The sequence below is a fragment of the Amia ocellicauda genome, chromosome 20 (genome assembly GCF_036373705.1).
Source record: "Amia ocellicauda isolate fAmiCal2 chromosome 20, fAmiCal2.hap1, whole genome shotgun sequence".
NCBI classification, from domain to species: domain Eukaryota; kingdom Metazoa; phylum Chordata; class Actinopteri; order Amiiformes; family Amiidae; genus Amia; species Amia ocellicauda.
Window position 1 is genome coordinate 6,758,306 of NC_089869.1, and position 24,230 is coordinate 6,782,535.

The 24,230-nt window shown below is 39.8% G+C and overlaps 1 protein-coding gene across 1 annotated transcript in view; it reads left to right on the forward strand.

Moving 5' to 3' along the window:
* The window catches only part of rbm20 (RNA binding motif protein 20), a 37,107-nt gene extending 13,202 nt beyond the window's left edge, over positions 1 to 23,905 (forward strand). The window contains exons 2-15 of the mRNA XM_066693874.1: positions 2,913 to 4,023; positions 4,250 to 4,311; positions 4,784 to 4,881; positions 5,067 to 5,167; positions 14,606 to 14,749; positions 15,044 to 15,175; positions 15,257 to 15,336; positions 17,177 to 17,462; positions 17,581 to 17,955; positions 18,039 to 18,131; positions 18,426 to 19,053; positions 19,968 to 20,075; positions 20,727 to 20,848; positions 22,791 to 23,905. Coding sequence (XP_066549971.1) covers positions 2,913 to 4,023; positions 4,250 to 4,311; positions 4,784 to 4,881; positions 5,067 to 5,167; positions 14,606 to 14,749; positions 15,044 to 15,175; positions 15,257 to 15,336; positions 17,177 to 17,462; positions 17,581 to 17,955; positions 18,039 to 18,131; positions 18,426 to 19,053; positions 19,968 to 20,075; positions 20,727 to 20,848; positions 22,791 to 22,904 — 3,454 coding nt within the window. The 3' untranslated portion in view covers positions 22,905 to 23,905. The remainder of the gene's footprint in view (positions 1 to 2,912; positions 4,024 to 4,249; positions 4,312 to 4,783; positions 4,882 to 5,066; positions 5,168 to 14,605; positions 14,750 to 15,043; positions 15,176 to 15,256; positions 15,337 to 17,176; positions 17,463 to 17,580; positions 17,956 to 18,038; positions 18,132 to 18,425; positions 19,054 to 19,967; positions 20,076 to 20,726; positions 20,849 to 22,790) is intronic.
* The last annotated feature ends 325 nt before the right edge of the window (positions 23,906 to 24,230 follow it).

Consider the following 24,230-nt stretch of genomic DNA (forward strand, 5'->3'; position numbering starts at 1 on the left):
TATTATGAGGTATACTGTGTTCAACATCCATGAAGATTGAAAACCTGTATATTAATATACAATATATATTATTAATTAATTGAATTAATTGAGTGAACAATCAAACTAAAACATGATTTTATGGGGATGGAAATTTTGAGACATTGCAAATGAGGCATGCTGTTGTGTATATCAGAACCAAGTTTCATTGTTAATATATGATACACTGTTTCAGATTTGCTTTTCACTAATTCGTTTGAAACTCAACTGTTCCAATTCAATTCTACTCTATTCAAATTTCACATTCAACAAACATAATTTTTTTTTTTTTTAAATGCTCAGTCCCTTACATATGCAATCACAATCTTATTTCCATTTGTTCCACCACTCTTAAAAAGTTTGGTACACCTGTTATTTTTTTTTTTCCATCAAGCTTCTTTTTAATTTTTGTTTTTCTGCACATGCGTTTTTTGTGGGTTAATCCTCATATTTGGAATATGCCGTTTAGATCACTCAAACACTTAGAGGAACATGCCACCCTCAGTATTCTGATTATTCAGCACTGGAATATTCCAATTAATATTCAGAATATACTGTTTATGTGGTGGAATATATATTTGCAATAATCAGTATTCTGCATAGTGGAATATACTTGACCATGTAAACATAGTCATTATTTTAAACATATCCCTAATGTTGCAGCTGGGTTTTCTGAAAGGTTTTATTTTAGATCATTTCTAGCAGCACTTTACTTTACCATGGCTGTCTTCACTTTTTACCGTCACACTTAAAATAAATGACAACCACCTGTCTATAAACATTCAGTCCCACATCTAATGACAAAAGATTCACATTCATCATCTATATAGTAAACTCATGCTACATATTGCTAACACATATTGCTAATGTGTGTATAAAATGTATGTTGTACTTTTATAATCTATTTTCTCCACTTATGAGTATAAAGTGAGTTGTTTAAATTGAATTTTTAGGTCTTCATTGGAACAGAACCACATGAAAAAGTTTGTATTGCTTTTTGCTGAAGAATGTGTGGTGTGATTGTGCATCAGCTAAAGTGTTCTTGAACAGTAGCCTGTAAATGCAATTACAGGGTCACATGGGCCAAGCTAATGTATTCTCACTAGCAAATTTGAGTATTACAGTAAAATACACTATACTTTAATTATATTTATACAAAGACCTGTCCCTGATTTACAGGTTGGTGCAGAAAGCTATGCAGTCTGGGTGAGGCAGATGCATAAAATAATTTTTAGCATGTTTTCACCAAAAAATCTATTAGCGTGGTGGAATCAATTTGTTGGAAGGACTTAGCACCTGAATCTACTAAATCTAGTTATATCATGGGACTCATTTCATTGGCCACAGTCAGAGCAGTCTGCCTTAAGACACATATTGTCTTTCAGAAGCCATATGTCAGTGTAGAATATTTTTAGATCAGAGTCATCCCCTTAAGATGTGACAAACCCAAGCTTTATAAGTGTGTTTACTCAGTATAGAGTTAGATATAGTGTATGGTTTGATGACTCCACAGACTCTTGATTTTAGTTTATGCAGGAACAAATTATAAAAACAAATCGATATCTCTTTTAACAATGTGTTTTAAGATGCAGTTTTTAATAATGCACAACATCACATACATATGATTATAGTGAAGACTGTACTAATCCAGTAATCCCTTCAAATTAGTACTGGGTCTTTAATCTTCTGGTGTTTACAGACCTTTTTCCCCTGTTTTATGGCCTGTGGCCATTAAAAAATACTTGTTGTCATCTGCAAGAAGAGGAAGCTCCTGTTTCCTATGTTGTGCACTCTGGCCCCTAATGTTTGATTGAGGTCTCCTAGGTTCTCTCTTTGAAGGGGACCTCCTGTCACAATTGCCATTCTTTCATTCATTCAGCTGTGGTGAACCGATAGCATTCTTTAATTCTAAATTCTTGGGGAAAATTTTGATTGTCCCTGAAAAATTGTGTATAGTGTTGAGCAAATCTAATGAAATGCCACTGTGTAAGTGCACCTTACTGGTTGTAGTATTAAAAAATGGTAATTTAAAAATGTGTGTTGGATGGCTATTACTATAGGCTTTGAACTGCAAGTGAAGAGAAGTGTCACATTTCAGTCAGCCTTAAATGTCAGTATTTTCATCACTCACTTTTGATATAACGGTGAAATAAATAAACTGCTCCAGCTGTTTACCAAAATGTTTATTGAGGTATAGCATCAATTCACATTCAATAATACAATGATGTGTGTAATTTTGAAAGTTCTGAGCATGTACTGCTGTTGGCGTAGAAATCAGCTTCTTTATTGCAAGTTTTTAAGAGTAATGCATATCTGAATTAATGATTTTATGCTCAAGAAGCACAAGAAGAACCACTAGTTTGTGTCAGCAGGGATACCATAGCAGCTAACATTCATGCTAAAGTTCATGGTAGACGTAGGTCACTTTGTACTTTGCTCTGTTCCTATGAGATGCAAGCTGGAATACCTACTTTTCACACATCTTACAGATTGTGCACAGAAAACATCCAATCATTTTTCTAAAGGTTTTCTGTTGATTGGCCATCCCTGACAACGAATGGATTTCTGTTTTGATCAGGCCCTGTGTGGACCTAGCAATCCCTTTAATAAAATGATTAAACCTCATGGCTGGATCCCCTGTGACTAAAACAACTTTCTCCTTGTTGGCTGCCACTTCTAAACTAATTGCTTTCGCAGCTTCCTCTGTGTGAGGAAAGGGTTTGAAGGGGTGGGGTGAGTGATGGCAAGCTTGATGTTTTGATTAATGGTGACAAACCCTAAATTTAGCTACCATGTGAGAGCATCCATCAGGATTGGGTACAGGCATCCCAGTGAAAAGGGTTGTAAAAACTGTTTATGCATTAGCGCCAATTTCTTTCTTTGTTTCTCCGCAGTGCCGCTTCATCGGGGCATCAGGAAAAGAAGCCCTTCCCCATTGGCAGTCAGCTTAGCGGGGGAGGCCATAACCCCCTGCTCTTGTCCCCAGCCAGCCTACAGCTTGCTCAGCTTCAAGCACAGCTCACTCTGCATCGACTGAAATTGGCCCAGACGGCTGTAAACAGCAACACGGCAGCAGCTGCCACCGTTCTGAATCAGGTTCTCTCCAAGGTGGCTATGTCTCAGCCCTTGTTTAACCAGATAACTTCATCCATGGTCAGCACTCCTCACAACCACGGTGGTGGGACGCAGCTGTGCTCCGGGATGTCAGTGGGCAGGTTCGCCTCCAGCGGACTGCCCTTCCCACATCAGAACTCGGCTCTGGGGCCTCTAGTGAGTGGAGGCCTAGGATGCAGCGGCAACCTGCAGAATCAAACACCCGGTGCCGTCGGACTGCACCCTTACGGAGGTGCTTTGTCTCAAGTGTCTGGCCAGCACACCTCAGGATACGGAAATAAAATCAGCCTATCCACTAATACCATGTTCCCTTCGGACACTGACAGGCGCGGCCAGTATGGGTTCCTGAGTGGCCCGCCCAACACAGCAGGGAAAACCGGCGAGGGGCCCTTCTTGCCTTCTGGTGCTCAGTCACAGGCAGGGAGCCAGGGTGGGTTTCAAAGAGACTTCTATGGATCTGGCACTCAGGGGCCGCAGGGCATGGGGAAACAATCTACCTTCTCTGGAGAGCAGAACATGAATGCCTTTCAACCAGGTGTCCACAATGACCAGTGGCAAAGCCAGGTCAGGTTCCCCAACCCCACTAAGCTGGAGGCATCTAATCAAGGGAGTGCGTGGGTGACCTCCAGCCAGCCATTCCACATGAGGGGCGAGCTGTACAACCCAGAGGAGCCCACCCCTGACTCCAAGTTCAACTCCACCACCGGGACGCCTTATAGCAGCAACACTCAGGGGTTTGTGGGATACCAGCAGCTGCAGCTGGGAGAGGACACCCCCTCTGGAGGCCCCATGCCTCTCCAGCCTCACCAGGTCAACGATTTCCAAGCAGTGACTCCGGCACACCTGCCACACCAATGCACCATCTGTGAAAAGAAGGTCTTTAATCTAAAGGTAGGCCAGCAGTTGTGAGTGGTAATCGTTTGGTTTGGTTTTAGTAAGCACTGCCTACTTATTAATAAGATGTTGGTTTGAGCCGATTCTTTGATAGTGTAAGGCGCCTTAGTGCCACAGTGTATTTCATCCTATTTCATCTTCAGCAGAATGTCTTCCTTTTCAGAATATCCAGATCCACTCTCAGTGACTAATTAATAACACACTTCAGTGCTTGTCTTTATAGGACTGGGACCAGCATGTGAAAGGGAAGCTTCACCTCCAGAATCGAGCTCTTTTCTCAGAAGGGTAAGTATTGCAAAATAATAATCTTATACAAAATGTTTACATTCTAGTAACAATGTCTCTAAGTTAAAAAATATCATATCAGTGGCAAAGCTGATGTAGCATTTGTGCCTTCTGCTGAGATTAGAAAGAGTGCAGAATTAAAATACCAATTTGCACTTTCATAAGATTGCTCCAGTGTTTTATTACATGCTGCTTATTCATACAGCTTTTTATGTAAAGTGGGTTGGGCCCTTATCATTATTTATAGTGGAAATAAAAGACATTTACCAGCAGGTATGCATTTTATGGAAGGATCTCTGTCAGTAATTGCTTGCACAAAGGCCGGTTTATTTCTACAAAATGCACTGGATCGGAATGACTTACTCTGGCATCCTATACACAATAACACTGGACTTAATTTAAGTGCTGACCTGTGCATTGTAAGCTGACAGTGAATGCTAAAACCAGTCTTCTCTGTGTCTGTCGTTTATAGCCCTGCACTCGTACCTGCACAGTTTTCTACATTTTCTGAAGGATGTCTAAACTCTTTAGCAAATAACTCCTTGGCATATCCATCGTCTGTAAATCAAGGTAATTAACAAAAAACAATTATTGTTTTAAGCACCAAATTTAAAAAAGTACATAGAAATTTAAAAAGGGGATAATTTTTTAGTGCTGAAGCATTTAAAACCGCTATAAACTCATTGTTATGCTTCATAACTGTGCTGTATGATTTATTAATGTTTTACTATCATTTAAAAAAACAACCAAAACAGATGTCTCCTCAGCACCCAACTCCAACTATCTACCTGCTGCACCAATGAGATCACAGCCCTTGTCAGGAATTGGATTTTCATCACCTCAGTCAGGGTCAAAGGTCAGTGAAATTTAATTATTTTGGCAACACATTAAAAACCCCTCTCATCAGGTTGGCTCAAGGCAGCCAAATGAAGCATTCTCTTCTTTTGTTGGGCTTAACATGCATCCTTTAAATCTGCACTTCTGTTCCATAAGCACAGTTTCCAGTTTCCAGATATCAGTGACAGAGTATGTGTTTTGGCTCTTGGAGAAAGCCATGGTTGTCTTTTACTCTTCATATTACTGCTTTTCTGGGTCTGTGAAATATCTAGAACATCAGCTGTAAAGAGGACTGACTCGTCCAGGGCTGTTTGTGATATTTCCATTGTTTTTGGCATGAAACATCAATGACTGCTTATGAGTATGTTGGAGGTTAATTACACCACCTATGCTTACTGCAAAAGTCTTGCTGCTCTTGAGTATGGTATTCAGTGATCCACGGTGTGTTTGTACCTACTCTAGAGGCCAAAGATCGTACGAACACACGTGTTTGGTTTCTGATTAGTACATTTTAAACAGTGTAAGATTTTAGGTAGCCAATAGCATACTTTATACTGCCCACTACCTGTGATTGACAGAGGGAGTTTTGTCAAAGTGAAATGTACAGTTAAATAGAGAACACCCTTCAAAATGTAAAAACATAATAAGAAATGTAAATGGCAAAGTGGCAAACGGGAAATAAATAAAAGTTGAAATAAATAGATAACTAAATACATGAATAAATAAATGTTGAACTTAATGAATGAACGAATATATTTTGAAATAAATAAATGCTGACATAAATACATGAATAAATGTTTAAATAAATACATTAATTAATAAATACGTTTTGTTTATTGTAAAAAAAAAAGTATACAATTGTTCTACTTGTTCAAGAATAATAGTGTTGTTATGTGTCATCAGTACATTCTGTACTGTAATAAACAACCATCTGTGTAAGAAGGAATGTGTTGTATAAATGAAAGGAGAAATGTGATTTCACTCTGATTTTCAAGATATGTATTTTTTTGTATGTGTTTTAAAAGAGAAAGATTTGTCCTTTAAAGACCTTGACAGACCATTATTGAGAGACTATGTAAGCACTCACTGTGAAATTCGAGACAGTCATAAAAGCACGGAAATATACGAGGCAGATTTAACTTTATGGTATTGGATTTATTGAATGTATATATTGTCATTTATGATACATGCTTTTATTGATAAATATAGCTGAGCAGCATATGCAGACCATTTGATGTCGGTAGATGTAAGACCTTACTTAATATATACATTAATTTGGAGCCGGGTTATTTATGAGCCCTCTTATCGCCAAGGTAAAGAGATGGTGTACATGTGCTAATGTTAGCTCCAATAAAAGGCCATCTGCTTGTACAACAGATGCTTTAGAAAAAATGTTTACTGCAAGACTTAAGTTGTGCTTCCTTTGTACCACAAGTATGGCAGTGTGGATCAGTGGTTCCCAAACTGGCCTGGCTATTTTTGGTATTGGACCACCACAATATGAACTATCGAGCCACAATACATGTTATTGCATTGAAAACATTCACACATGCAATTGTACAAAGGGAGAAAAAATGGATTATAATGGATCCTGTTGGAACATATCTCCATTTATAATGTACTGAAAAGGCAGGTCTTGACTAAATATTGTGGCTATCAATGGGGAATTACTCTGATTAAAACTGCCTTGTTTATAGCACATAGGCTATTCCTTTTAAAACGTATAGTTCTCATATTATGTGGATTTCAGATTAATGTGATAGCATGAAATATACTATGGCCCACCACCAAATATACTACGGCTGTCTTTTCATAGTTTAAATGGTAAATGTTCACACAAATTATTGCTAATTGCAAATTCTCCTTGGACAAGAGAGAGAAGATTGTGTTTTGGATGTTTCATAATGAAAAATAAAAAATACTTTTAGACACCTGTATCACTATCAGGGCATAGATATGTTTATATTGTCTGCTGTACTTTCTTTCCTTAGCTAATTGTATTACCAATTCTCTGTGCTCTGGACAGAATATTGTTGTTTCTTGGTCTGTGATTTGTATATGAATTCTAGGAAACAGGGTTATATGTACAAATGTAAAATGTATGTGCTGTATTTCAGATTACGTCCCCTGAGCCATAAACAATCTAATGAATGGTGATAAAATCAAATGGCTGATAATGTTTGCTGTGACTCAGGATCCAAAATAAACCCTAGGATTACATCTTCGTTATGGAATCTCTAGATCTTCTTAATATAGAGTTGACGCTGTTCACACATCTGCCATTCCTGGTATGCCGAGACAGGGCTCCTGTGGGAGTTTTTGTAGCCAGGATAGTTTTACGATACGGCCCTGCAAGTGTGCAGTTTCAGTTTGTCATTCATTGTTTTGGTGGCGATTCATCAGAGTTTGCCGGTTGATTGATCACCCACAACAAGTGTAATTATGTTGGACACGTAGTTTCTGGATTACGTCCTGCGCAGTGGATGACTCTTACAGTGCATCCGGAAAGTATTCACAGCGCTTCACTTTTTCCACATTTTGTTATGTTACAGCCTTATTCCAAAATGGATTAAATTCATTATTTTCCTCAAAATTCTACAAACAATACCCCATAATGAAAATGTGAAAGAAGTTTGCGGTATTGTTTGTAGAATTTTGAGGAAAATAATGAATTTAATCAATTTTGGAATAAGGCTGTAACATAACAAAATGTGGAAAAAGTGAAGCGCTGTGATTACTTTCCGGATGCACTGTACCATTGTTTGTTTTTGGTGTGCTGGAGTGCTTCTTGACCCTTGAAATACTTCTTGAATCAATCCAAATAAGGTTGATATCTACACAAACATGTCTACTGTAATTCATGTATACAGTGACCTGTATTTCATTTATCCGTTGAAACCTGTAATCTCCCTTTTCTTTCCAGAATTAATAAAGATAGCAAGAGCATTCATCAACCAACTTACTTTAAATTAAAAAAATAGACAAGGAGGGGTAAAGCGGATTATATTAAACGGCGCCTTCAAAGACAAAATGTAGACGGCTATCATGCGTTTAAATCTGAGGGGTTGACGGCAGCTCAGGAGTTAAGTTTCAAGATGCAGGGTGGTAATGCGATCTGTGGGTGAGAAGCCCTTCTCTGGACAAACAGACTGATGAACAGGGGGTTGTGGGATTAGGTGTGGAGTGTGACTGACTGTGAAACCTGCAGTCAGCACCTTCCTCCACCAACGTTCAATAAACACACAGGAATCCTTCTGGAAGGCCAGGGGTTATGGTACACCCACTGTGAACACAGGTCTTTAACCTCTCCCTCCGCAGTGCTGCCTGTGTGTAATGCTGATGTTCCCATGATGCTCTAGGACAGCCCTGTAAACCTTATTAGTCCTTTCTGTGGAGCATCTGGTTATACACTGAAATGTATAACCCCATGCCGCAGAAAGTTTGCTGCTGTGACTTTTATTTTTTCTAAACTGGTATTGAAGCTTATTTAGGTGACTGAACTGCAACACTTATACTGTATTCAAATCAGGAAGAGGGTCCGCACTCAAAAAACATTTACTTTTTTTTTTTTTTGCATTTAAAAAATACAAAAACATATTGCAGCCATTAGCAACTAGAACAATTTCTTGAAAAAATGTTTTTTGAGTGCGGACCCACTTCCTAATGTGTTATGTAGCTAAATAAAAAACAAAACAAATGAGGGCCAGTAAAATCCCAGATGGTGTAAGATTGTTTGTAGCTGTTGCACGATATTGTAGCAAGTGGAGTATCTGAGTTACATACAGTATATAATCTAACAGAATTACCAGTGACTATTGTGGCCCTGGGCAAGGTCTGTTAATAATAATTACAGAGTACTATATGCACAGAACTAATTCCCTGAATACTATATGTTGCTGTTAAGTAGTATTTCTGCTGACAACAAATGCTCTGATTTAACACACACAGTCTGCAATATGTAAATGTTGTGAAAGGAATAAGAAATGAAACATCTGTTTCACTAGATATTCATTGGTGATATTCAGGTTTCTTTCTAGATTGAAGACATCTGCACATCTTTCTTCAATTGGCAGTTAATTAGTTGTATAGTGTATTTTGTTGGGTGGATCAAATTCTGGCTTTTGGGTCACATGTTAGTCATGCCACGAAAACAGATTTATTTCACTGTAATTATATTCCTTGTTTACTACAACCCTATCTATCTGCGATAGATGTTTTCCCTGCATTTATTCCCACCCAGATTAATTATTTGAATGCGGTGTTAGCTGGCGTCTTCAATTATATTCTGGCGTAGTTACAGTAAGAGCTGTACTCTGAACTGGACAGGAGTCTCAACTCCATTGACTACCTGTGTAATGTTTAATATATTTAACATTTTCAGTACTTATATACAAAGCACTGAAGCATATGGCTGCCTCATATTTTTTTGATTTACTACTTCCATACACTGTTACTCATAATTTACAGTTGTTGGACATTGACCCATCCACCATGCCAAATGTTAAATTACATACTGTGCATGGCAGGGTCTGTGCCCCAAGACTTCTGAATGCTTTGCTCAAATCTGTCCTGGGCCGAATCTTTTAGCATTTAAAACATGTCCTTTAAGTATCGCTTAGTCCATAAATTAGACTATTTTCAGTAGCATGGCATTGATTTAAAGGCTTATATCTGGATTGTTACGTGCATTTTCTTAAATGTCATTTAATTTGTTTTACTTTGTGTCAGTTTATTGTTCAGGAATAGCGTTCAAGGATATTCTAACAATTAAAGCACTATGTACAATTTAAGGTTTTGTTTGTTCTACTTCTAAATTAGACAGTATTGACTCAGTGAAACAGCAATATTGAAGCAACAATATTTTGGGAACCCTATTAAAGCCCAATATTTGATCATTAGTTTTCACATCTCCAGCAGACAAGCAAGACAACTGCTAGGTTACCAGCTAAATTGATTTTATCCCAGCATGAAGGAAAGAATCTGAGATTCAGTTTCACACCAAATCGGCTTTACTTCTTTACAGCTGTCTTTTTGTTTTGTTTTCATACTTTAACCGGAAGAAATGTCGTTCAGGCAGGTTTGATTATTTTTCTCTGTCCGTCTCAATTACATGCTTGCATGACAAAATGTAATAGAAAAAAAACCTCAAAAATGTTCAGTGGTTTTGAAAGACAGACTTCCATCCTGTAGATGGTATGAGAGTGAAAACTATGAAGGTAGCAATGAATTGTTCGACTAATTCTCATTGGCAGATAAAAATGACAGATGGGATTTTAAATGATTGCAGTATCTGTATGAGAGGCTATTACTAAATATTAGCTGACCTTACAAGGGAGATATTTTGATACACAATCTAAATTCTGATGATGTACCATGACTGATGTGCTAACAAACACTCAATAATCATGTCACCTCCTTGCCAGTCACATATTGCTCAGGAGTTGTTCCATCAGTACATTTTTCAGTTAATTGAAAACTCAGAGACTGTTGTCATGTCTTTTTGGCAGTTAGCAGACCAGGCTTCAATTATCTGACTCAGCAATTCTCTACATCTATTTATCTATGTCGTTGTGCTGTTGTCCTTGGGACACACTGTCTCTTCTGGCTTTTGTTCATTTAAATAATGTGCTGTTTAATTGTTTCCTGGCCTTAAAGATGGTGATCTATACCTTGAATGTGTAACTTGAGCTGCCTAAGCTTAACACAATTTAAGAGTGGTCCAATTAAATAATAAGTAAATAATAAGCTCAGTTAAGTATATGAGGTGCTAGCTGGAATAAACACCACAAGGATTGAGAAATTTGACTCCAGTTGTTTTATGTATATGTATTGTATATAGATTGTACACTTGCTGGGAACCAATACATTTAAAGTGATCAGCTATTCTTTAACCATATCATATATTCATATTCATATACTTTTGTGGTCTAGAAAACACCAGGATACAGCTAATTTGATGTGGGCTTCTGCTTTCAGTTTATTGCCAGAAGATAATGAACTTTGGGGGAAATTGATATGCAGGAATTGTAGGCTTGTAATGTTGTAATTGTAATGTAATGAGTCCACAAATCGCTTTTAAAAAGGTCACTTTTAATAGGCTAACAAACGGAGTCTTATAGATTCCAATTCTTCCTAATATTTCAAGGTGACCATGGTCATAAATGGCCTGTTGCAATCTATTTCTATACCTGTTTATAGAGCCAGGCCTGTACTGACCTTTCCTGGGTATTCTTTCTCGTGAGTTACGCTAGCATAACGCCAGTAATAGAATTATCGCTTTTATATCTGAAACTGTTAAACCTGGGTCTGAGGCCAAAGGCAATAAAAGAGAGACATTGCAAGCAGGCAATTAAGTTTTGGAGGATTTCCATTATCCATTCAGAGGTTTCCCACAGTAGCACGTTAGCCCAGGATCATATTTCAGTCATATCCTTTTACATATATCTGTATGTGTATATGTGCATATTTATATTTATATTTTAGATATTTTCAGTTTTCAGTCTTTCAGCAAATACAGTACACAATGGAGTAATAAAGCTTTCAGACACCTGTTGAAACTAAACATGGACATCTTAATTGTATCTTAGGCATGACATTCCAGGAACAACTAGTGTATTTGAACAAATATGTGCCCTGAACTGATTTAAACTACAACCTCTTTCTCCTGATATGGCCGTTGACATTTACAGCATAGTGAACCATGTAAAATGTCTGAATGTTACCCTCCATAAATCAGAGCTTGGAATGGCAGTTCAAAGTAGTCTATCAGAATAGGCATTTGCACAGAAATGGGACATAAAATCCCTTAGTAAATATTCATGTCATTAATGGGGGTGTTGAGATGATTTATCTCTCCTTCGGAGCTGCCTCTCCCTCCTACCTTGTAAAACTGTTGCTGAGATATTCCAGTGCACAACCGTAGCAAAGCCAAACGTCACTCACTGGAAGCATTGAGCAGGTTTTGTGGAGCTTTGAAAGTACAGTAAACTGTACACAAGTACACAAAGACTCTCTGACTCTGACCAGAAGAATCACTGGTTCTTAACCCACTGTGTAGTTGTTTAATGGTTTCAATCAATTAGCTAGAATTTCTCAAACCCTATAGACTGTCAGACTATGGGGTTTATGGTTTCTGATGACCTCCATGATTCACAAAAAAAATATTTTTCTTTTTTTGTGATTTCCACTTCAGCCTTCCACCCTCAGCTGCTGCCTTGTCCCACATTTGTCTCGTTTAAATTAATTCCACAATCTGTCCTTCTGTCTGAGAGGGGAAATGGACACTTCATTTCTAGTGTTATCATCAGTTAAGAGGGACTCACTGAGATAAAATGCCTGGAGATCATATCTTCTTTATGTTTGCTTTTCAACGGGATGAACGGGCAAACGTTTGGAATAAAATATTAAAGCAATTAGGATATGTAGAATTTGAGAAGGATTGACCTGGGGGCTCTATATTTATTGACCGTCAGTGTAAGTTTCTTTCTCTGAAATGCTGCCAGTGTTTGTTGGTATGTGGCTGTGTCTGTGGGAGAGTGACCCCCCGTGACACTGAGCCAATATAAGCCAAACAAACTCCTTGTCAGTCACAGAACAACAATTAGAGAAGCCCCCACAATGTAGTCTAGTGTAGGCTGAGGAGAGGTTATCTCAAACTGATGAACAGATGTGAGGTCCATTCTCCCATCTTGTCAGCTATTTACTAGGGTAGACTCTTTTACCTTAGCGCAGCACGGCGGTATATGTTTTCATACTGGGAGGAGAGGAGCAGGGGTTGGGGGTGGTCATGTCACAGATCGGCAGGGATTTCTATACTTGGCGATCCGAGGGGATTAGCGACAAAGGGGGCTGGGTGTCGGCTGGAGTCCGGTAACACATTTTCATATCCAAAAGGGATGACCCTTATTATCACTGTCATGTCTCTGAGCTCCGTCATCTTCTCACAAGGGTACATATTTATAGATTTGTGCCATAAATTACATACAAAAGTACATGCTGAAGCAGAAACACTTTCAGACAGCTGGATTGGCGTATTCCCCAGCTAACTGCAATACTGTCTGTCAGGCTATAGGAGTATCCATGTGCTGAACACAAACCTCACAGGACCGTGTCAGACATAGTATCAGACCATTTTGTCAATATGGGGCTGAAGATTTCGATGAGGCAGTGCCATGTGAAGTTAAAATTGAGAAACACAAGTGTGGAATATGGCCACCTGCAATATTCCTACCTCTTACTGGCAGGTTTTGTTCATGTCAGTTTTTCCAAGGGTTTTAATTTTATGCACCTTATGGAAATTATGGAGTCTTAATTTATATAATTTAAAGGTAGAAAACTGACATAGCACAGTTATACTTCATGCCAACCTGAGGAATCAATCCAGTACAAGTATAAAGTGCTTCATTGTACGTTTCTGCTCTAGTGTTTCATAGACGCAAAAGAATAGGAGCTGGACATTGTGAGATCTGTGTGAGGTTGTTGAATAAGGATTTTTTGGATAGCCTTCAGCCTGTCCTAATTTCCAAATAAATCACTAGTTGTCATCACTATGCACAGTGCCTGTTTGGTGGATTTCTTTGAATACTTCATAATGTTTGATGCTGCATAGTGTTGATGGCTTTTTGCACCTTATGAGAAAACGAAAAGCTTGGGAGGACAACAAATGAAGCTGCCAAAGCATCTATTACACAAAGGGATATTCATTTCCAGGCCTTTAGTATATTGTTTTGGTCAAAATGATAAGACACCAATAGAAATAATATAAATCCACCTACCGTTATTAGATAATAACCATCATGGAGAGAATATTTCTACAGTTCAGAAAAGGTTTTCTTTACATACGAGTTATATTTTGAAAGTTTAAATTGGATTACAATTCTTTTTTCAACGGGCCCCTCTGACTCTTTTCAGGTTTAAAACTGCTACATATTAAACACACATGTAAATGTTTCATTGTGCATATAAAAATCCCCCAATGGCTACACTATGTTGTTGTCTACTCAGCACCAGTTGTAACAAGTCAGTTACTGTATCCTGCCAAATAATTCCCCATCCTTGGGGTGTATACAGTTACAGACAGTTACAGTGGAGCCTACATTATAAGGATAAGGATTGAAAATCCTCTCCCATGCTCAGTGTTACTCTCTGTTATGTCACAGTGCTTGTCGTTATTTTAGGTAGTAAAGAAATGTCAAGGCCTACCTTAGGAAAACAACTACGCAAGTCCCCTCCTTCCCAAGAGAAACATGTGCAAATTATAATCTAAAAACATCTTACTTGATCAATTTAGCCCAAACAATTTGGAATTGTATGGCTTAACAGACAGAGACAGACAGACAGACACACATTTATAGACATGTTAATCATATGTCTTGCTGTTGCAAATAATATTTTCTCCGCATTTCTTGATTCTTATTGACCTGCTCTGAATGTAACAAGAAAGCCTTCTGTTTTTAAGTTCCCTCAGAGGAAGTCCCCCCCAGGCCGAGTTGTGCATATCTGCAATCTCCCAGAAGGCAGCTGCACTGAGAATGATGTCATCAACCTAGGCCTTCCCTTCGGGAAAGTCACCAACTACATCCTCATGCGGTCCACTCACCAGGTATGGGAAGCCATCCCAAGCAGGACATACAGTGTCACCGAATGTGTTTTTCACCGTGCTGTCAATGGCAGCAAAAACTGTCAAGGATTATGGTGTACCTGTCAAATGTGTTAATTAGTGCTCCCCATTTTAGCCCTTATGAGTTTACTTACCCAGAGAGATTAATAAAATGTTGTGAATCTTTTTCTGAATTCGCTACTTAGATTGTTAGATATGCTGCAACAGTACAGTCGCCTACAAGGACATATTTTGCATCAAAACGAAATAACAAGTTTTTTTTTTTTTTCTGAACAGGCCTTTTTGGAAATGGCTTATGTTGAAGCAGCTCAGGCAATGGTGCAATACTACCAACAGACTCCCGCCACAATTAATGATCAAAAGCTGCTGATCAGAATGTCAAAACGTTACAAGGAGTTGCAGCTGAAGGTAAACGCGCAAGCTCTCTCCTCACATGATTATAGTTTGAATGCACTTTTTCTAAAACTGTATGCCCTTGTATTTTTATAGAAACCAGGAAAGGATGTAGATACTATTATCCAAGATATCAACTCTCAGAGGGAAAGAGATGGGATGCAGGAAGTAGACCGGTAAGTCCCCGATTATTGTTTTTATTTGTTTCTGTCCTTGACTGCTGCTAGGTTACATTTCTGATCCTTAAAGAGCAATATCTAGCTACCTAATACCCGAGCAGTGTGATAAATACCTTCTGAAAGTGTGAACTAGAGACGTAACACTTCCCTTATCATTTTCTTATTAGTATATGTGTAACTTTATCAATATACCCTGAACTGAAGCAAGCTAACTACAAAAAAAAAATACTTACAGCGCTTTTCCACCGACATGGTGCCGGTGCTCGGCCTGGGAACCAGCTGATGTTTTTGTGAACCGGCCCGCTTTTCCACCAGTTTTGGAACTGAACGCTGACATCACTGGATGTGGGCGTTCCCAAGCACAGAGTAGAAGTGGAGAAACACTCGGCAATAATAATCAGCACCGAGGCAGACTGCGTCTTTAAACCCTATTTAACCATCACAATCAAACTCATTCAGCGTCTACACACAGCACAGATATACTCTAAAAAACAAAACAAAAAAACGCGAGATCACACATGTAGCAGAAACGAAAATACAACTATACGAATATGCTAAGATAACTCAGCCTTTTATTTGTATTTATTTGTATTGATGCATTAAGGGATTTACACCGATTCGCTATTTCAGACACTTCTACTGTTTTGAAAAAAATACAAGTTAGAGTTAACATGCATTCGTCACCGTGCACACAGTTCACATTTTCATTCATTTTGTGGCATATTTTTAGTTTTATTCTTGTTTAAAAAACAATGACTATAGGCTAGCCTATTGATTATGGATGCGGCTGTTTTGGGGGTATTTGCGGCGCAGTCGTGGGCAAATCAATAACCTGTTGGACGATCTCAGGTGATGTTCATGGTTTGATGGGAAATTGTGCTTATTAATGAAATCTGGGATGATGGTCCCAAATCACTGTTACATTGTCCCTGTTGCCAGACACCACATCAATGCTCTTATGTTCAGAAAGTCGCCCTGGATAAGATCGTCTGCTAATAAATACACAATAATAATAATAATAATAATCCATTGTCAGCACTGCTGGCGTGTAATTCGCCCTGTGCTAAGAAAATGAATTTATTCATAAATTATTAATCATGCGCAAACCAACCAGGGACACATGACTCGTAGGGGCACTGGATTCGGCGTAACACCAGACCAGTTAATGACCAGTTCATTAAAACAACATTTCTGTCCAATCTATATCGTCGCATTAACTCTCCATCATCATAATATCGCTGTAACACGTCTTTCCTTTCACAGAAGGTGCGCTCAGTCGTCTCTCATTGCTGCCATTTGCCAACTCCTAACTAGTTAGTTGACCTGGTGAGACCATATTGTTACTGTAGTGTCTCTCTCCTCGACAGACCACTGTTTGATGCTGATTGCTCGCGTCTCTGCTGGCATTTTAAACATGGCGGCTGAACTCCAGCAAATAACTTTTGGTGGAGATGTCTTTACCCCGCTCCCCGGCCCCTGACGTCACTGGTTCTTAGGTTCCAGACCAGCAAGTTTTTGATGCCGGCACGGAGCAAGTTCTTTTGCGGTGGAAAAGCAAAAAATGGTTCCAAATTAGGCATCGGCTCCTTGTTGGTGGAAAATCACTATTAGCGAGAGAGAATTAATCACTGCAGCATAAAATCTACAATGTCATTTGGTGTTTGGTTTTCATGCATCAGAGTGTCTCCTTTCAGTCTGATCTGACATCAGAGGAATGTGTGGGACGGCAGCCAGAGTGTCAGTGCAGTTCAGTTCAGTTCAGGGTGTGTTGTTGTTATGTGACCAGAGCTTTCACAGAGATCTGGGTGAGTGCGTGACATGCTGTTTGGGCTCTCAGATACCCCCCAGAACGCACCAGGTCCAGGAGCCCCATTAGCCGCTCCCTGAGCCCGCGCTCCCACAGCCCCAGCTTTACCTCCTGTAGCTCCACGCACAGCCCCCTGGGACCCTCACGGGCAGAGTGGAGCAACGGCATGGGTGAGAGAAGGGCATCCTGGGACTGGTCCCCTCACACTCGAAGGGAGGAGGAGAGGGATGAGGCCTGCTGGAGGAACGGGGACGAGGAAAGGCAGGACAGCTGGATACAGGACAGGAGGAAGCCCTACCTGAAGATGGTGGACAGGGTGCGTGAGTTTTTCACATGGGCTACCAGAAATTGGTGCTGCCTGCCTGATGTCAGTACTGATACAGTGGTAGCTTTTTTTGATATCTTGTATTGTTTATACTTGTATTGTCCTGCAGGTGAGCCCCAGGTCTGCAGAGGAGAGGGGGGTAGCGCTGAGGGGGAGCAGGGAGAGGTACACACGAAGCAGCCCCCAGAACCCGTCCTACTCTTTGTACCGCTGCAAAGAGGACGACTTCTGCAAGAAGGAGCTCAAGCACAAGTCTGACCGCCCCCCCAGGCCGCCGCACCAGCGCCACGAAGCCAAGACGAAGAAAAGGGATCCGGAGGAACATCACAGGCCGAGATACTCGGATGGCGAAACACAGGAGGACACCAGCGGAGCCGCCAGGACGCCAGAGGACAGGAGGCAGGCCAGCACAGAGAGGGGGCGGAATAAGAAGCCACACAGGAAGTTGGCCACAGAGAAGGAGGAACAAGTATCAGAGAGCCAGGTATAAAGAGCAGATTAAAAGGGACAAAATAATATAAACTTTCAGAGTTTAATAGTATACATTAAAAGTATTTGTATTTGTAGGTAGAGCAGCAGCTACAGGGTCAGGCATTGTCCCCTAACCGGAAAGGCAAGCGAACTGATGAAGCAGATGAGGATACAGGCAAAGAAAATCAGGTACACTTTTATTGTGAGGAAAGATTATATTTAGCAGTGACATAGGCCTCTAACTGTTTTCAAGTATTTCTACATAAGCTGTTTTTGTCTTTTATTTGAATCCTTTTTCTTAGAATACTTAAGCTGTAACCCTACAATACAAAATTGTATAATGAAATGTCTTCAGAATGTTCATCAAGGCAAAGCTGAAACTGTATAACATTAGTAATAAATGTATGCTCATGATATTGTCACAATCTTTTGATAGTATGCTATGGTGAGTATCCTACCATGTTGCTTTCTCTCTGTGTGCAGACGGAGGATGGGGAGAGCGGGAACGAGACGGAGGGAGAGTCGTGGTACCCCCGCAACATGGAGGAGCTGGTGACGGTGGACGAGGTGGGTGAGGAGGAGGATTACATCATTGAACCCGACCTCCCCGAACTGCAGGAGGCCGTCGAGGCTGAGTATGAGTCCAGTGAGGCATCCAAGACTGCAGCCGGTGAGAAAGCCACCCAGGCCCACAGTGACGTATGTCAGGTGGCGAAGGGCACTGAGATAGAAGTGGAGCTGACTCCAGAGGAGCACACAGCTGTCAGGTCTTCCTCGGTGGCCTCCAACACAAGCCCTAAAGACCCAGCTCCCAGCTCACCTCCTCACGAGGAAACAACAGCCCGGCCCGCCTCCCACCTTAGGGACTTCCCCAGCCAGGAGTTCCAGGCGGTGTTTGCGGAGGTCTGCTCCTGCACAGATGAGGGAGGGGCAGGAGGGAACAGCCCCCATCCTGAGGAGGCCCGACGGGGAGGTCGGGACCTGGGTGATGGCAGCAAGCCTCTAGATATTCTTAGTAGCTGTGAGACGGGGAAGTTTGCGATGATCGCGAAAGCTGTCGCCCAAGAAATGGAAAGCGAAGAGGAACGCTTGAGAGAAGCACAGACGAAAGGTATGGGTCATGTTTTTCCCTTTGGTCGCACTGGTCTCCAGCAACCGAGTTAGACTTTAAACAAGTTAACTCTAATACCATTCTGTACTGCGTATATAATATTGTATTCTGTCAGTATTGGTGCCGCCTTTTACTCATGATTTAAGGTACTGTGAAAAATTAACCAGTTTGATGCTAAGTTTGTTGATGGGTGCTTTCATTACTTCATATGATTAAGTAAATGACATCACACAAACGTAACATATAGTAGTGGTTACTGCTTAACAGTAAGACTGCAATTCTAGTTGTACATCTGTGTACTGTATTTATTTGTTTTAAACTTATTTTAACACATTTACAAGGAGCTACTTTAAATACCAGTAGGTCTGTTGTTCTTGTAGGTGGGTTTTATGGTTAGTTTGTTTGTGTTTTTGGTTTGTGGGTGAAACACCAGTAATTAATTTTCCTTTTCACAAGACAAAAATGCTTTATGTTAGTTAATTTAATCTGCAACAGAACGAAACTAAACAAATTGTCAAAGACTTAATGCAAAACACACACTCTCCTCGGGCCTTGGGTGCCTTCAAGTGTCTGGGTGCAGATCAGTGGTTCTAACTGCAAGGCATTAAATTATCTCCAAATTAAATAAATTAGGACATACCTCAGGTTACATATCTCATTAATTTAAACTCCTAAATTATTATTATAATGTTAATAATTCAAAAGAACAAGGCATGTCAAAATAACAGCACCTTGACATCAAACTATTGATGTCATTGAGCCAATCAATTCCAGGCTAGCCCCGCCCCTCTCCAGGGATTGGTTGGTGAGCAGTGAGCCAATCATGGAGAGACATCCTGCATTTTGACATCCGCAGATTGAACACTTCCCTCCAGAAAGGTGTTAAAAATGTGCTTTTCATGTCTTTGACTAAGACACCCAGCTTAAGTCTCCCAGACACTCTGAAGCAGAAACCAGAAAGGCCCCGTCACCAGCCCTCTGGGATCAAGAGAATGTGTTTAGTGAGCACAGCATCCCTTTAGGTGAGTCCCCTGCTTTGGTGTGCTGGTGTACAGGAAGGATATATTTATGTTTCTCACCTCCCTGCATGAACTGAACATGGGTGTTAACTTAACCCCAGCGCAACGTATCCTGCCTTGAAGTGGGCTTGCAAGGGCCCTATTTTTAAGCTGGTAGGCATTGCATGGCAGACTATATTGCAAATTAACAGTGATTTAATCCTGATGCTATACATGGGGAGACACGATACTTCCCACTAATGATAGCTAAACAGTTTTGGTTTGGTACTTGTTTGCAGTGAATCCTAGAAGTATTTGTGTCATCTAGTAGGCACGGTCCTTGAAACCTATCTATATATTTTTTTTAAGTGTGAATGATTTTTATTTGCAAACAATACCTTCGATTTTGAATTGTGTCTTTGCAGTATAAGGTAATAATGCGAGAGTTTAAAAGTTCTAATATGCTCTAATACTCTTAACAGACTCACAAAATACAACAGCAGCCAGTAATGCTTTTTGGAGAACCTTATGAATTGATGTTTTGTGTTTGGACGTTGAGACATAGTTAAGAATTATACTACTGATGGATGTGTGGTAGGCATTTTGTGGGTTTGCTTGAAGAGGCCTTGTGTTTTAATTGTTTTAATTGTTTAATCTGTCTGTTCATGCTTCCAGGGGTGGAGTTTGTTGTGCCCAGGAGTGGGTTTTACTGCAAGCTGTGTGGATTGTTCTACACCAGTGAGGAAACAGCTAAAACATCCCATTGTCGGAGCAGCGTGCACTACAGGAATCTCCAGGTGAGCGCACTTTAAAATCAGGTGTCTGGAATTGAGTACTGCTGTACAGGAAATACAAATGAAGTTAAATATAATAAGTAAAATACAGTGAAGACTGATGAGTTAAACAAGAGGAGCTGTAGAACTCATATTAGTTGCTTGTTTGTTTATCTCTCTTAAGTGAACATGTGTTTTTGGAAGGTGACATAGTTATTTTTGGAGCCAGCCTAGATATAAATGGGACATTTATTAGTTGTGACAAGCCAGCTTATCACTGCTGTAATGTTAACAGATAAAAAAAAATCTCCCATGAGTTATGTTATTACTTGTTACCCAATCCTGAAACAAAGCGCTAGATAGAGAGGTCACTCAATGATCCATTAGCTGAAATGGGGTATGAAATAACAGCTCTTGGCTCCCACTCATTTTACACTAAACACTAAGCATAGCTGTTGACATAACTGTAACGTACAGAGGCTCAAGCTATATCAAACATCTTCATTCACGCAGGGGAGGGGGTTGTGTAGCACAAGCCCTAACAACTGGAAGATACCTAGGAGAGATTAATCACAGAAAAAGAGTTTCCTGCCGATTCCGATGAGCGAGGGGGACGGTGGGTGTTCTTCTGTAAGTCGGAGAATGCACACAGAGTCACGAAAAGTCCCTCCTGCCAGCCTGGATGAAAGCATTGGAACATATTCAGCTGGCTTTGCAGATACACGGTGGGGTGGGGCCTTGCCGGGCCTGGCAGTCGAGGAGACCCGGGGCCCTTCAGACCCTGGGCCGTATTAAGTTGCTCATTACTGCACAGGCTGCATTACTCCTTCGACTAAAGTCTCGACACAGCTGAAAACCTCGGGAAGAAAGACTCCCTGACATTTGTTTGCTTGCATTCCAGAGCGAAAAGCTCCAGAACAGTTGTGCTGTCCGTCAAAGTGGGTAAACCTCTTGTCGGAACAACGTGTTCCACATTATGGCCATGTTACGGAAGGAGGACTGTGCTTTGCGCCCTGTAAGGAAAAAGCGAGTGCCAATGAAGGATGTTTACTTTAAAGCAGGCCTCTGGGAAAACAGCTCCTTACATACAGACTGGAGTGTTGATGTTTTAAGACGCACAGACAGGAAGCACCTGCCTTTTTTTGTTTTTTGTCACTTGTTTCACATTTGAAAGCCGATCTGCCCAAAACATTTTTGACATTGTAGATTCACCAATTTCCAAATAAATAATATTTTAAACACGAGCAAGACAACTGTTCTTCTCAGTCATATTATCTACAAAAAGGAAATTTTATTATGAATTGTTTATTTTAACATTGTACTTTGCTTTTTCATGTTATTTTATTGTTTTGATTTGTTTCTTTTGTGCTTTTTTGTAATCATTAATATTTCTGTTAAAAAAAATGAAGTGCAGGATAAACAATGCTTTTAAAGGTTCCCATAACAATATATGTTAAACAATTCCATATAAAAGTTGTCTGACAAGGATATTGCACATTGGATTCGTTATATAACAAACACATTTTTGTTGTTCTCTGTATTTAACCACTTTTTTCATTGGTCAATGTAATTTATAAGGCATGTAAAATCAAATAGTTCTCGATTCAATTCCAAAAATGACGCATCACTGTTGTTCGACAATTAGTGCAAGCTCGGATAGGGAATGCACACAATTTTCATGCACATACAAAAAAAATGGATGCATCATCGGATCCAGTGTGCAAAGGCTAGAGAGGGTTAACTCAAGTCCCTAACAGTAATGTGATGATTTCTTTTACATAATCTTTCAATTAATTTCCTGAATCATTTGTATATTTTAATGGACAATTTATTTTTCTTATTAAGACATTCTAACCTTTAAATGTGAACTGGATTTATGAAGCAGCTCTAGTGTGTTGCTTTGGTTGTCGCTATTAATATTTGCTGCTAAACTCAGATTAATAGAATTCATCTCATTTCCTTGCAGAAATATCTGTCGCAGTTAGCTGAGGAGAGCTTGCACAGCACACACAACAACACCACAAGCACCGAGGAGCCGGGGATTGTCCCACTGTTTGAAGGAGTGAACAAACCCTGTTGATGATGGATTGAGCTGTAAGCCAGTTACTGGAAACCCTGGAAGCCTTAAAAGCAGATGGATGTAAGCCTGAAAAATATGAGGAGCTAATCCGGCTCTCCATACAGAGTGCAGATGAATTCTGGTAAAAGATCCTATTAAAAGGGACAACTTCTGTAAAATCTCTCTGAAGCTTGAACTGAAATGTAACTTTCAAATACAGTATTCTTTATCCAAATGTTAACCTGTAATATATATTTTATTGTTACATAGGCAGGTCATCAAACAAATATCAAAATGCATCTAGTGACTTTGATGCTACCCTCAGGAAGTTTTGTAACGGTTTCAGTAGCACTAGAGATTTTGCCGCATGTGGTCTGTAGTACACTCTAACCTGACTGCATTTACCTGCTGCCGTTTAACAACACTTTCCGAGTTCGAAACTGTTGAACTGAGACCATACAATATTCCATTCTCCAGAGAACTGTTTCTTATTCATTTTCAGGAATTTACATGTTTGCACAATGAACATTCTACTTTTGTTTTTGTTTTGTCTGTCTTTCTTTTTTGAAACCACATTTCTCTGTTCTGCAGTTTCTGTTACATTACAATCACGAAGACCTGCAGGGAATTATACAAAGTGTGGATTAATAGAGGTGTATGAGAGTAATCCACCTCTGACCACAGGCCAAACGTAGCAGCTAGCAGCAAGTGTGTATAAACTGAATTTGTACTAATGTCGCTTCTTGTCTTCCAAAAAGTATAAGGAAAATGATCAAGCAATACAGTTGATCAGTGAGCGCAAAGGAGAACTAGAATCGCCAAAGCAAGCCTGTTGTGTCTTCTTAAATACTGTAATAACCCAGAGACCTGCAGCTTAGTGATGAGAAATAGGGACAGAAAAATGCATGGTCTAAATGCATGGGTTTTCAAACCAGTCCTGGAGTACCCCCTGTCCTGCTGGTTTTTGTTCCAACCAAGGTCTTAATTACTTAATTGAATGGTATATTGCTTTGTTAGGTCAATTAAGGAATCAATTAAGCAATTAAGACCTCAGTTGGAACAGAATCCAGCAGGGCAAGGGGTACTCCAGGACCGGTTTGAAAACTACTGGTCTAATGGAAACAAAATATTTAATCAAAATATTGTGTTTTCTATTTTTAAGTTAATTTTCTAATATTTTGTTTTATTTATTTTTACATGTTTTGTATGCACTTCTTGGGTGCCATAAGAAAGGCTTTGCTTAATAATAGCATTTCTGTAATGATAAGTGATTGTATCTCACCTTTGTTATTATTGCACAATCCCTATTTATATGAGTCTCAGTACGTTGAACCACATGTATTTGCC